This window comes from Rhinolophus hipposideros (assembly GCF_964194185.1).
Source record: "Rhinolophus hipposideros genome assembly, chromosome: 10".
Lineage (NCBI taxonomy): Eukaryota > Metazoa > Chordata > Mammalia > Chiroptera > Rhinolophidae > Rhinolophus > Rhinolophus hipposideros.
In genome coordinates this window covers 69,265,959-69,280,197 of record NC_138056.1, presented here as the reverse complement: position 1 = coordinate 69,280,197, position 14,239 = coordinate 69,265,959, and the positions used below count along the sequence as shown (strand labels likewise).

The following is a 14,239-nucleotide window of genomic DNA, read 5'->3' as shown; positions in this document are numbered from 1 at the left end:
TTTTAACTTCAAATTCCTCTTGTTTATTGCTGGTATATAGAGAAAAAATTGACTTTGTATGTTGACCTTATAACCTGCAACCTTGCTATAATTGCTTATTAGTTCCAGTTTTTTAATTGATTATTTAAAATTTTTCTACATAGATGGTTAGGCCCAGTGTGAACAAAGACAATATGTATACTTTTCTTGTCTTATTCCATTTGTTAGGACTTCAGTATAACAGTGAAAAGGAGTAGTGATGTGAAACATAGTTGCTTTTATGGTTTCCGGGTGGGAATTCCCACCTGTTCTCAGGAATTCTTTTTGCTTTCCCATTCCCTAATCCTGAGATACAAACTGTTTTCTGTTCTCCACGATGAACAAAGTGATAGCTGATCCTACCAACCACCTGTGTTCAAGGAGCTGATTTTCCCTATTTCCTGACCATCTTTCTCAGGATTCGGAAACGGAAAAGCGAAAAATATTTCCTTAGAACAGGTGGGAATTCCCGTCCAGAAAAATTCCCGCCCAGAAACCCTAGCAATAAATAGGAAAATGTCTAAGAGATACATTGTGAGTAGTACCTTTATTTCCCATTGTGGGTATTACTGGGTTCAAGGAGCTGATTTTCCCGATTTCCTGACCAACTTTTCTCGGGATTTGGGAATGGGAAAGTGATAAAAAATTCCGGAGAACTGGTGGGAATTCCCACCCAGAAACCCTAGTTGCTTTGTTCCCAATCTTAGCAGAAATCTTTTAGTTTCTCACCACCAAGTATGATGTTAATTGTATATTTTTTGTTGATATTCCTTATCAAGTTGAATAAATTACTCTCTAATCCTAATTTACTGAGAGTTTTTATAATGAATGGGTGTTGGATTTTGTTAAGTGTTATTTCTACATATATTGGTATGATGTTAATTTTTCTTTCTTAGCCTGTTGATGTAGTAAATTTCAGTAACTGACTTTTGAATGTTGAACCAGCCTTGCATATCTGGGGTAAATCCTACTTGGTTGTGGTGTATAATTCTTTTTAGCCATTGTTGAATTCTATTTAGTTTTCTTTTCTTGTAATGTCTTTATCTGGTTTTTGTATTAGGGTAATGCTGGCCTCATAGAAAGAATGATGAAGTATTCCCTTGGCTTCTATCTTCTGAAAGAGAATGTAGAGAATTGGTAAAATTTCTTCCTTAAATGTTTGGTAGAATTCACCAGTGAACCCATCTGGGCCTGGTGCTTTCTATTCAGATTGTCTCATTTCTTCTTGGAAAACTGTTACTTTTTTCAAAGAATCGATCTATTTTATCCAGGTTATCAGATTTGCGGGCATAGAGTTGTTAATAGTATTCCTTTATTATCCTTTTAATGTCTATAGGATCTAAAATGATGTCCCATCTTTCATATCTGATATTAATAATTGTGTCCTTTATCTTTTTTTTACTTAGTTATCCTGACTGGAAGCATATTGGTCTTATTGACTGTTACAAAGAACAAGCTTTTGATTTTGTTGATTTTCTTCATTGATCCTGATTTCAATTTCATTGATTTCTGCTCTAATTCACATGATTTATTTTCTTCTGCTTATTTTGTATTTATTTTGCTTTTCTTCTAATTTCCTAAGGTGGAAACTTAGATTTTTGATCTTAGATTTTTCTTTTTTTCTAATATATGCAGTCAGTGCTATACATTTCTTAAGCACTGCTTTTGCTGAATCCCACAAGTTTTAACAGGTTGTGTCTCCATTTTCATTTAGTCAAAAATATTTTTAAATTTCTCTTGAGATTTCTTCTTTGATGCATGTTATTTAGAAGTGTATTATTTAATATCTATATATTTTGGGGTTTTCCAGTTATCTTTCTATTTTTGTTTCCTAGTTTAATTCCATTGTAATCTGAGAACAGATACTGTCTGACTTTGATTCTTTTAAATTTGTTCAGGTGTATTTTATGGCCCAGACTGTAGTCTATTTAGGTAAATGTTCCACGTGAGCCAAAAAAGAACGTGCATTCCTCTGATGTTGGATGAAGTAGACTATAAATGTCAATTATATCCAATTGATTGATGGTGTTATTGAGTTCAACTATGTTCTTACTAATTTTCTGCTTGTTGGGTATGTCCATTTCTGACAGAGGGGTGTTGAAATCTTCAACTATGGTGGAGTTGTCTTTTTCTCCTTACAGTTCTACTAGTTTTTGCCTCATGTAGTTTGATGTTGTGTTCCTAGGTGCACATCTATTTCTTAAAAAATTTTTTCTTCTTGTTTCCTTCCTTCCTTCCTGCCTACCTTCCCGCCTGCCTAACTTCTTTCTCTTTTTTTCTCTGTGATGTTTTAAAGGAAATCCCTGCCATCATGCCATTACACATTTTTTTCTAAAAGTATATATATACATACACATATATGTGTATTTATAGATGTATATGTATATGTACTACATTAACACACCTAACAAAATTAACATATCATATTCTATCTAGTCCATATTCCATATTCCCTGGTTGTTTAACAAATATCACTTATTTTGAACAATTTATTTGAATAGGGTGTTTGCATTTTATTACATTTCTTTTTATTATTTATTTATTTATTTATTTATTTATTTATTTATTTATTTATTTGGCAAGGTGGGTTAGATAGAACATTGCAATTAGGTCTGCTCTGCTCTCCCCGGTTTGCAGACAGAGACTGGGGATCTGGCTGTCACTTTACTCAAGCTGCACAGCACGCACTGGTGACTAAAAATGCCACAAAATTACCTACATTTCAAATGTGGCTTTTTCTTGATTGGACATTTGCTTGGTTACTGTAGATCCTCGACTAATTTCCATAGTTCTTATAATGTTATTTTAGTTTGTTTCTTGTTTAGTTCTTGCTTCTGGAGTGAGATGAGACCCGTAGTTTCCCTGTCTCTCATTTGCTGACATTATTCTCTTTGATTTTAAAAATCAGTGTTTTAAATATTAAACCTATTTCAGAATATTCTGATCTGTACAATTTCGTATACTGTAGTTTCTGTCTGCCTTTTTTATATTTTTAAAATGAAAACAAAAATGTGAATAGATTTCAGTCACTGCTGGATGAACACAGTCTTTACCAACCTGTCATGTGTGATTTCTAAGAGGATCTTTTGAATTGCATGTGAGGACAGCTCACCTCTCTGACCTCAGGCCGGGGAAGGACGAGGGCTCAGGACCACACATGGCTCTGCGGGACGCTCACCCCCACTGTCCTCTCCAGAGCCCTGGATGAGCCTCATCCACATAAGGTGATGGAGACCCAGCTCACTGCACCCTCCCATGGGCAGTGAGTTACAGAAACTGGGAATTCTATCCCCTTCCAGAATTCGCCGTAGCTGGTTAGTAAAGAGGGGAAAAAAAAAAAAAAACAAGTAAACTCACTGTGCACCAGGAGATAAATGAAGTTGCAACCTTGCAAAAAATTGGTCTAATTTCAAAAGATGCAGTCTGTATTTTAACTCATTCCTTATTATTAGTTACTTCATTTCACATATAGTATGTAATATTAGATCCCTAGTCTAGGTTCTGAGATAAACCCCCTGCCCCACCCCGGGCCCTGCCGGGTCATTTTCATGCAGAGCAGATCAGTGATGTCCTCCTGCCCCAAAGCCTCCCTGGCACCCCGTGTCTGGGGACTGTGGGCTCCCTTCCTCACTTTGACAATCAGGGCGGCTCACAGCGTGGCCCTGACCCAGCTCCCCAGACTCTTCTCCGTCGGGTCTCCTACACCGCAGCCTAGTTCTACCCAGGGTCCGGCTTGTGCCGCGAACGCACCACGTCCTTCCAGCTTAGTGCCTTGGTGTGGTGGTCGCTCTCCCCGAAACGTCCCTCCTTTCTTGGCAGCCATTTAAACTCCCTGATGTAGTGCTCGCTTCGGCAGCACATATACTAAACTCCCTGATGTAAAGCCCCAAATCTGTGGTCTCCTCCTCCTGCCATGAGCATTGTCTGACTTTCCAGCCAGGGTGTCTACTGCATTTCCCTGCAGACCCGGGGCAGCTCTGCTACCTATTACATTTCTTAAGTTTCATTTAAAGAGGAATCCCACTCTTGCCTTCTTTCCCCCTCCATGTTATTGACCTATGAAATAAACTGGATCATCATACTGAAGAGTGTCCCAAGTTATTATTTTTAAATTCTATTATTCCTTTTGCATTTATTAGCTGTGATTCTTTTACAAAGTAGAGCTATCCTTCATCAGCTATTTGATTATCCTAAAACACAGTCCTTACCAGAAAGGTAGGATACATATTTCTTTCCCTCTTTATATTTTTATAACAATTCTCAGAATGATGACTCTTACATCTAGAAAAGATAACCAAAGATTTTTGTGTATATTAGTTTAAATCATGGAAGTTTAGATATTACCTGTGTTGCATTCAATTGCTGTCACTTCTTTTTGAGCTCAAGTTATCCCACTTAAACGGTAGTCTTTATAGCCACATTAAGAAGACCTGGGCTCATCTTGTCCATGTCCTACCTGTGATCTTCAATCAACCATTTCTTCAAGAAATTTCCTTTCAGCTGTGAATGGAATTTGGAGGCAAACATTTCTCTGTTATTTATTCATTTTTTTGGGTATTATTTGTCCTTTAAGGGTTTTCATTGTTCTTCTAGACCTTTGCAGTTAACAAAGCTAAAAAATAGGTGATTTTTAGGAAAAATGTTAAATTATGAATCATACTGGTATTTCTAAATCAGAGATTACAGGTTTCATTTTACTTAGAAATTTTATATATTAAACTATACATTTTAAAATACTTTTAACTTTTATATTTTATAACTTTTAACATTTATATTTATATTTTGGCCTGTTCAAAAAGAATTCTACTAGTTATGCTACTCACAAGAAGACCAATTAATGTAGTTCCTTTTTTTGGGGGTGTGTGTGTGTGTGTATTTTGTTATTGGTATGTACGCCCTGAGGGATATACTGTAAACATGCTGACTTGAAATACTTACCTATGTGGTTAAAACCATTCTATAAAGAAAAATTACCTTTCAACAATCTGGTTTATATATAGGTAGTTTCATTATTTTCCATTTATTCTTATTTTTGGTGGTTGCTTTTTTCTTTTTTGTTTAATTTTGAAATTAATGTAAAACATTTATATACTTCCTAAGTCAAAACTCTGGAATAAATACATTAAGAAAGAGCTTGCTTTTATATTTGTTCACGTATTCCATTCTCTCCCTCCTCCGTAGGTAACAGTTTTTATGTCATTAGTTTACTCTTCCATTATTTCTTTTAGAGACTCTTAGGAAATATGTGTCTGTGAGCATATAATCACTGTTCTACACCTTGTGTATTCACATAACATTGCATATTTTTATTAGTCTTTCTTAGAAATAGATGTCTAGATATGGGATTGCTAGCTCAATGCATATATCCATGCAAAATTTTACTAGTTATTGCCAAATTCTCTTCAATAGTGTTATATTACTTTGTGTTTGAGAAGATTTTGAAAATACGGGTTTCCTAGTCTATGACGTACTGAATCAGAACTCTGAAATTTGGGTTCCCAGGTGATTTGGATGATCACCAAAGTTCAGGAAGATTCTTCTAAAGCAAAAATAAACTAAGGCCAACATTAAATTAAATCCAATTAATTGCTCAGTTGATATGTGCTAGGTATTGTGTTGGGCAATGGTGAGAGAAATCCTAAGATAAATATAATATAGTCTCCCTTGGAGGATTTCATAGACTAGATAGTGGAGGAGAAACATTTTTAAATCACTGTAACATCTTGTGGCTGCTGGTATAATAGAGATGTACACACAGGGCTATGGGAACACAAAAGCATGAATAACTCTGTCTAGGAGAATTGTACCTGGGATAGATTGAGATATACTTATAGATTGGGATTCCTAATAGAAGCAGAAGTATGCATTTAACAAACTGTTTATGAAACTCATTTAATGAATCCTCCTTCCTGAGAAGAAATAAATCATGAGTTTAAGTCTGACTTTATCCCATTTGTACTTGCTTCTTTGCTTGGTTTATTCTTTGTCATACTTTCCAGTTGTCAAGTTGAAACTACCATGGACATCTCTGGAGACTGTTGAACCTAAAATGATATCACCACTAACATAATATTTTCAGTGTGAAACATTACCATAATCACGAACATACTGTTATTTGCATGAAATAAATAATGTCAGTCATGTAGTTGACAGGAGAGAAGATAAAAGTCAATAAAAAGAGAATTATTTATTAAAAAGATCTAATGTTACAAGAACAGTACACAGAATTATTATCTGACTGTGCCTTCCACATAGTATATACCCTTATATATGGTACATATATACAGACTGTATACAATATATTTAACGGTTTGACATGGAATCCACAGTACCTTCATTTGGGTATGCAAAACAGTCACTTTCATGGAATTTTTAATCATGAGGAGTGTGTTTTTTCTTCATAGTTCAACTGACATTATACAAAAATACAGTCTCTAGTGATTTAAGACTGTGTGGTTATTATTCCATCCAAAAAAAAAATAAATAAAAAGCTCACTCAATATTGCAGCTGAAAAATAGTGTACCTTGATAAGGAATGCTATTTTGTTTTCTACAAAGTAACAAGTATGCAATACATAAGTACATAAACGTTTGAAAACTGTGTTTAATAGGTTTATGATGCAAAATACATAATCTGCATGTCGAATAAAAACATCCCATATCTTTGATTCCTGTAAGAATACAACATCAGACATTCTATATTTAAACATTCTGTCAGATACATACCATCCATCAATTAGTTGGAAATATTGTTTAATTTGAATTTGCCATATACTAACGTTGTATTTTATTGGGCTTTGTTTTATGAGAATTTCAGTAATAACTTGATTCTTCAAGTCCTTCACTAAGTTTAGTATAAAACACCATGGAAAAGGAAGAAAATGGTTTGATTCATCAAATATGAAGTAAAAATTATTGCCCATTCTTTAATATTCTTGCTGCATTTTTTTCCAGATGTACAATTTGCTCCTGTAAGCTATACTGTCCTTGGCAAAGCTCATATTTTGCCTGCTAACTAGTTAGCATCCCTCTGTCTGCAAAGTCCAGCCTCTCCCACTCCAAAGGAGGTGCTCAAGGAAGGCAACTTGGTCATTATCACCCACTGGCTTCATGCACCATCTGTATGTCATTTAGTATAATAATCTGTCAACTAAAATAGTCTTTTAAATTCCTTCTTGTTTGTTTAGGGATGTCTTGGACACAATTCCCCCAAAGAGAACGAGTAACCAACCAATAGTTGTAGTGTGGCTCTGAACCCAATCTTTTAGGATATTCAGAACAGAAACTCCAATCTCCCCTCTGAGTCTATGGGACCTAATCTCTAGAGCCAGCAGTTTGAGCTCAATATTGATTCATTTTCTTGCTGTTAAAGATGCAAGTAGAATGAACAGGTTTAGATTTTATAAAAGAAAGGAAATTACTTTTTGTTCTCATATTAACATCACTTGTAGTTTCTCCAGGCTGTTTTTTGGCATATGACTTTGCAATAACTACCCCTTCAGACATCTTCTTGGGTGTGATGCAAACCCTGGCAAGTTCTCTTGTTGGTTAGAACTTGTGTAAGATATCATTAAGTAGAAAACTTTCACCTCACTTTCCAACAACTGTCTAGCATCAATTAGGGTCAGGTTGACTTCTCAAAATAGCAAACGGGGCTCACCTTGTACTGAAGCCTTGTTTCCACAGCTTAATTTACAAAAATCAATTTATCAGCGAGATCCTCTTTATTTTAACAGGTGGTAAGATTTTATCAGCTGTGATGCATGGGACTGTTTAAAAAAAAATCAAAATTTATTTGTTATGCTTGAACCATTTTAATCCAAAGACTTTATGTGTGCACAATTATTTGTACAACAATTTTTCATTGTCCTTAAAATTCTTTGCAATTAGAAGAAAACCTTGAACCTAATTCAACATGGATTTTGGCAGTAGGTGCGGAAATGTCCTGTATTCATTTCATTTACAAGTTAGCACCCTTGGGAGCAAGTCAGTGTCTGCAGTTTTTAGTTATCATATTTTTTGTGACTTTAAACTACCTTTTGTTATTAAAAATAAACATTTACTATGGTTGCAGCTAGATAACATAGTACTTGATGAAAAATAATAGCACTTAAATTCATTTGGACTCACTTTCTATTCACCTTGCACTAATATAAATGGCTTATTCCCTACGCTAATAACTTGCTCTAGGGATGCATTTAGAATAGCATATTGATAAATTTTGCTATTTCACTATGCAGTCATACAATATTTTTCAAGAACATTTTTGTGTACTTATCCTATAATGAACCACACAACAGAAGTATTTTTTCATATGTCCTACCATTTTGTCAACTGGAACAGTCAGTCAAAGGGAAAATGAAAAACAACAGGCTCAGAGTCTTAACCAAACTTTTCATTCTCGGTTTTGTATTTGTGTTTGAAACAGATCTGCTAGAAACCAGTTACTTAAAAAATGGATGGCATACACTCAGGGTCATCAGATATAAAAATCAAATTCCAACATATTAAAAAAGTAAAGAATACATTTGACAGAAATTATCTTTGCTTTTAAAAAATCCATTACATACAATCTGCATATATTTTTGGACCAAGAACTGTCCTCTCCATTTACAAAAACCAAACAAAAACCTGATGGATAAGTAATATTACCGCCAACCTCCTGTAAGTGCACCATGTATAGTCCCGAGTTTTTAAAGCTTATCTCAGTGTCCTGGGTCTCCACTTACACTACACTATTCATCGCTATTATCAAGGGAAAGCAAAGGAAAACAAATTAAGTCTGCAGTTTTCACCAAGAGGTTGAAGGAATCATCAATGCCAAGAGCAATGTTACTGACGATGAAGACGTAGAGAGAGTGTGGAGGGTTGGCTGAGCACTAGTGATTTTCCCACCTGTGAAAAAAGAGAATCATTAAATGGAGAAAATTATTTTGTTTTGCTAGAGCTAGGAAAGAGCTGTTTTTAGGTGTGTAAGAAAATGAGTGCGACATCGGTCCTGTTTCTTAAGAGTGTTCCTAGTATTTATGAAACAAGATATTGTTTGGGGTTCCCAAAAGCTTTATGGAGGGCAGAAATAGATACGAAGTACTGTGTTAAAAAGGCTATGTCACATCTGAAAAACACGTCTAACCTGGAGATTCAGTGTAAGTTTCACCAATGTTGCACTAATAGAAAGAAATCCACATTCCAGGTATGAAAAATTAAAAAATATTTATAGTACAAGTGGAGGAAATGGAGCAAAAATAATTAGTAAAAGTTTATGACAATAAGAGTTCAAATTTAATTACTTCAAGTTTTTCAATTTAATAATAACATTGTTTAACTTATTTAAGGGTCATTGACTGATTCGACATTTCAGTTGAGTAGGTTTAAATTCCAGATTCTCATGCCAAAGTTGGCAAAGGAGAGTCATCTTTCATCAATCTTACAAGCAGGAGAAGTTCTTCCTTCTTGAGACCAATACACTGTATGCAGTTAATGAATAAAGGTCGTTGTTTGAATGAACTGACTAATCTGAGTTGATTATTCTGAAGTAGTTTTGATAGCTCTACAGAATCACAAACTACCCTCAGATCTAACTTTGGGAATGGTTCTTCAAGCCAAAAGTCTTCTGAAGTCTCATCATCGTCATGATTGATATTTAGTGAATGTTTACTACCTGTGATGCACTGTACTAAGCCCTTTACACATATTATCTTATTTAATCCTCACAACGTTCCTATGCAGTAAGTACTATTATTTATGCCCCTGTTGCAGATGAGAGAAATAGGTTTAGAAAGATTATAGAACTTGCTTAAAGTCACTGAGTTAGGGGTTAGAGTTACCAGATGCTCTTATGTATTGTCTTTCTTAAAACAATGATTGGCCTTGGTTAAAACCTTGGTTAAAACTTTAATGATAGATTAATAATAAAATCTACTACTGAATTTTTGGAATTGTTCTTCTGTTAAGTTATCCTCTCTGGCCATATTAAGTATTAGAGGATTTTGGGTGTGATTTTCATTATAAAAATGGAGTCAAATTTATTTTCTAGATGCTTCCTTAAGACCTGAAGAATATTTGTTTGGTAAGTCACACACATACAAAAGCAATAACTTCTTTCCTTTGAAAATTTTTACAGCTAAGGCACTACTAAAACCTGTTAATCAACATACTGGAGAATGGTACATATATTTTGACTTGTACAAAATGGAATTATTGTGAAGTGCATGGCCACATGTGAGCTATAAGAAAAACATGATGATAAAGCCTTGTTAGAGTGGTACATGCATGCTTAATAAATAAAAACTGAAAACATCCTTTCCATTTATTTGACAGTGGCTGTGTCCTTTTTAAATCAACTTACATGACACAAAAACATCTCACTTGTAGAATGTTAAGTAGGGTCTATATCTCAAATTCCACATAGAATACACAAAGAAAAAATACATTATTTTGGTATAGCAAAACAAAACAAAACACAGGACAACACTGGACTAAGTTGTAGTCACAGCTGTAAAACTAACCAACTATTTTACATTAACAAGTCATTAAACGTCTTAGCCTTTTAGTTTTTGGAAAATAGGAATAAAACCAATAGTTTGTCATGTTTTATGGTCTATGATAAATCATACTATGAGATTACACTTTGTCAAAACTCAGGAAATGGTTGCACTGGCCAAAGTGTTTTAACTAAAACATAAAAGTAGATTAAAAAAATACATGTAGTCACGGGATGTAAAATACAGCATAGGGAATATTGTCAATGGTATTGTAATAACTATGTACGGTGAGAGAGGGGTAGTAGACTTGGGGGGGTTATCACTTTGTGAGACGTGTAAATGTCTAATCATTATGTTGTTTTTGTACACCTGAAACTAACAATAAAAAAAAAAGTTAAACTTGCCTTTTTTTTTTTTTTTTTAAACACAGGGAATAGAATTTCGAGTTAATTAAAATATAAATGGGAGAATCAAGGTCTTTATAAGTACTTCCAAGCTTGGGGTTGATCTTATTGAGATGATACTTTAGAATATGATTGTGTTAGAGTTTTGGAAAGAACCTTGGAGAGTCAGAGAATAATAAAATAACTAACTCATGAGGTTATTGTAAGAATAAAATCATATAAGAAAAACACCTAGTGTAATGTAAAGAATGTAAGTAGGGCTCAGTAAAGGCTGTTTGTATTGTTATTATTAGAAATTTGAAACAAAGAAGAGAGTTGTCATCTTTTTCATTTTTCAAAATGATTAATCTTTCCAGGTGCTCTGGAAGATTTAACACTCACATCTAAACAATTCAATTGTGAACTAATCAATGTAGAGATGTTATTACCTTTCTTGCTCTTAAAACTATACTTTTATAAATGAATCATAAACTATATTAAATTTTTGTGTGGCCACAATATATTTAAATTCTTAAGTCTTTTCATTAGAATTTCTGAAAAAGTCAGATTTCCCGCATTTTATGTTTTTTAACCTTTATCTTTTCATTATGAAATAGTTTTGGATGTACCAAAAAATTGTAAGACTAGAACAAAGAATTCATCTTGATTCCTTAAATGTTTATGTTTTATTATTCTTCCTTTATTATTCTCTCTATAAATATACACATTTTTCCTGAACCATTTGAAAGTTGCATACATCATGTACATTTACGCCTAAATACTTTAGTGCAATTTCTAAAAATAACACAGTACAATGTTTAAAAACAGGAAACTAATGTTGCTATATTATCTAATCTACAGACACTATTAAAATTTTATCTACTGTCCCAATAATATCCTTTATCTCATCTTGCGTTTTTATGCAAGAACTTACTTGTCAAGTATCATGTCAACAGCTTTTTCTCAAAGTTTCAGTCTATTTTATTATTTATTTCTTACATTTGCCTTGTATAGCACTTTATGGCATCAAAAGAATTCATCAGCAATGCCTCAGGTCTTAATCCAAATAGATAAATTTATTGAATATAATAGAGCCACACGCAGAATCATACAGGATATCACTGGATACTTCTCTTTAGAGGTTAACAATTCTGCTTGGGAATGATTGCTCAGTAAATAATGGTTATAATTACACATTAAGTAAATGCTCATTACCCGTGTTTTTATACAAGGCTTTAATGAAAATTGCCTAATACTTTCTTAATGAAACATTTGCAAATTTAATTAAATATTCTGCTTCCTATTTTGATTACATCAATGAAATGGTTACTTTCTTCCAAATTTGTGCAATTTTCCTTTCCTGTAATCAGTTTTCCTTTGTTGGTGTAATAATGATGGTAGTGGTGAAGATATGTGGCCTTGCCTTGAAGACAAGCCTACCTGGGCTTGAGTCCTGGTCCATTCACTTAGTAATAGTATGATCTTAGGCCAGTTACTTAAATTTTACTTGTAAAATATGAATACGTAATGTCACCTACCTCATATGATTGTTACTAAGATTAAATAAGATTGTGTATGGAAAGCACTTATTTTCATGCCTGACATATAGTAAAGGCAAAGGAAAAGCTGGAAATTATTAATATTACTAACAATTACAAGGATGCTTAAATAATTTCTGGAAGTCTACTGCACAGCATGGAATTTTAGTTAATAATACTGTAGCATATACTTGAAAGTTGCTACGAGAGTATATTTTAAATGATCTCACCACAAAAAAGAAATGACAGTTATGTGATAGAAGTGTAAACTGATTCTATGGTGGTAATCATTTTGCAATATATAAGTGTATCAAATCACCACATTGCACACCTTCAACTTGCACAATATTATATGTTAATTATATCACAATGAAGTTGGGGAAAAAAACCAAAAAATATATGCTCCATAAAATTTATAATTTATTTTGAAATCGATAAACACAATTACATTTTAAAAAGCATTCCTTGTAAACTCTCCTGTCCCTCACTCTCCATTATTTAATGATAAAGTCAATCAAGACAATAGAGAAATAGGTATGTCAAACTAGAGCAATATCAGTTTACAAGCAATATTTCAAAACCCAAATGGCCTGCAAGGTACTACTTGAGACCAGGATAGCAAGAGAATTTCACAACTAAGAAAATTTAAATGAAAATGTCAACTCTTTCTGGATTTGTAGAAATTCTGCCATTGTGAGCAGACTACCATGGTTCACATTAATCAGAGGATGATCTGGCAATCAGAGTGAAAAAAGAGACACTGTAATCCATCATATTAATGTTGATGAGGTTTATACCGTCTTGAAATTTTGGGTGGTCATCAAATTAAGCCTATTATATCAAAACTTACCTGAATATGATGGTACCTTGATTTGGGAACTAGCTGTGCCATCCCCTCCTTCACTACATGCTCGAACTTCAATAATATAGACTCCAGCATCGGGGAGTGGTACTACTGCTTGAGGTTTCTGTGTTTCAATAACTTGACTGTTGCTGTGGCCCTCTTGCCTGTAAAACACCTAGGAATAATAACAGGGATTTAAACAATTGATATTCAATTAAGGATCTCAAATGTTTATTAACTGTCTATTGTATGTCACACTCTGAGTTAAGTACAGGGAGCTTATAGCTTAGGCAGATATATAAGCAAATGTAATGTATGTGTTAAATGCCACAATGGAAGTATATTATAATAGATAAGATGCTATGGAAATATGGAAGAGAGAGCTTAATTCTGTTTGAGGATTAGGGAAGGTTTTTCAGAGGAGTTGATGCCTGAGCTAAATATTTAAAGATGAGTAGAATTCCCCAGTTGTAGAAGGGAAGGAGAAGAAATCTAGGGAGAGATAGGAGGAGATTAAAGTATATATCCAAGCAATGAGACACCATTGCAGTAAGGTGAGAGAAGATGTATGGGAAAACACATGAAAAATGAGGCTAAAGAAGCGTGTATCAAGAGGGCAGATCACTGAACGTCTTTTATTCTAGTTATTGAAATGAATAGTATACTGAAGGAGCAGTCAAAGCTGCCATCTTTAAATTGTTTGAAAGAAATAAAAAAGAAAATTTGATAAATGTATCAATAATAAATCCTTAACCATGAAGGGAAGGCCGAGAAGTTAAAAATTTTATTAAATGGTTTTTGCTTGCTTTTCGTTGAACTGCATTTTGGTTGCTTGCTTTTCGTTGAACTGACAGCAAAGTTAAGCCTTTTTAGGTATCTGTCTATGGTACTAGAATTGAATATGCATTCATGGCAGAGTTTCAAAACAAATTAGGACACAGAATTATCCTCATTATCTTGTGTTTACATATA

General features: G+C 33.8%; 1 protein-coding gene across 1 annotated transcript in view; it reads right to left on the bottom strand.

Annotated features, from left to right (window-relative positions):
• Window positions 1-6,298: 6,298 nt before the first annotated feature.
• Window positions 6,299-14,239, bottom strand: part of CNTN5 (contactin 5) — a 1,322,225-nt gene continuing 1,314,284 nt past the window's right edge. Inside the window, exons 24-25 of the mRNA XM_081062322.1 lie at window positions 13,274-13,442; window positions 6,299-8,913 (exon numbers count right to left, since the gene is read on the bottom strand). Of these exons, the coding sequence (XP_080918448.1) occupies window positions 8,810-8,913; window positions 13,274-13,442 (273 nt within the window). The 3' untranslated portion in view covers window positions 6,299-8,809. The remainder of the gene's footprint in view (window positions 8,914-13,273; window positions 13,443-14,239) is intronic.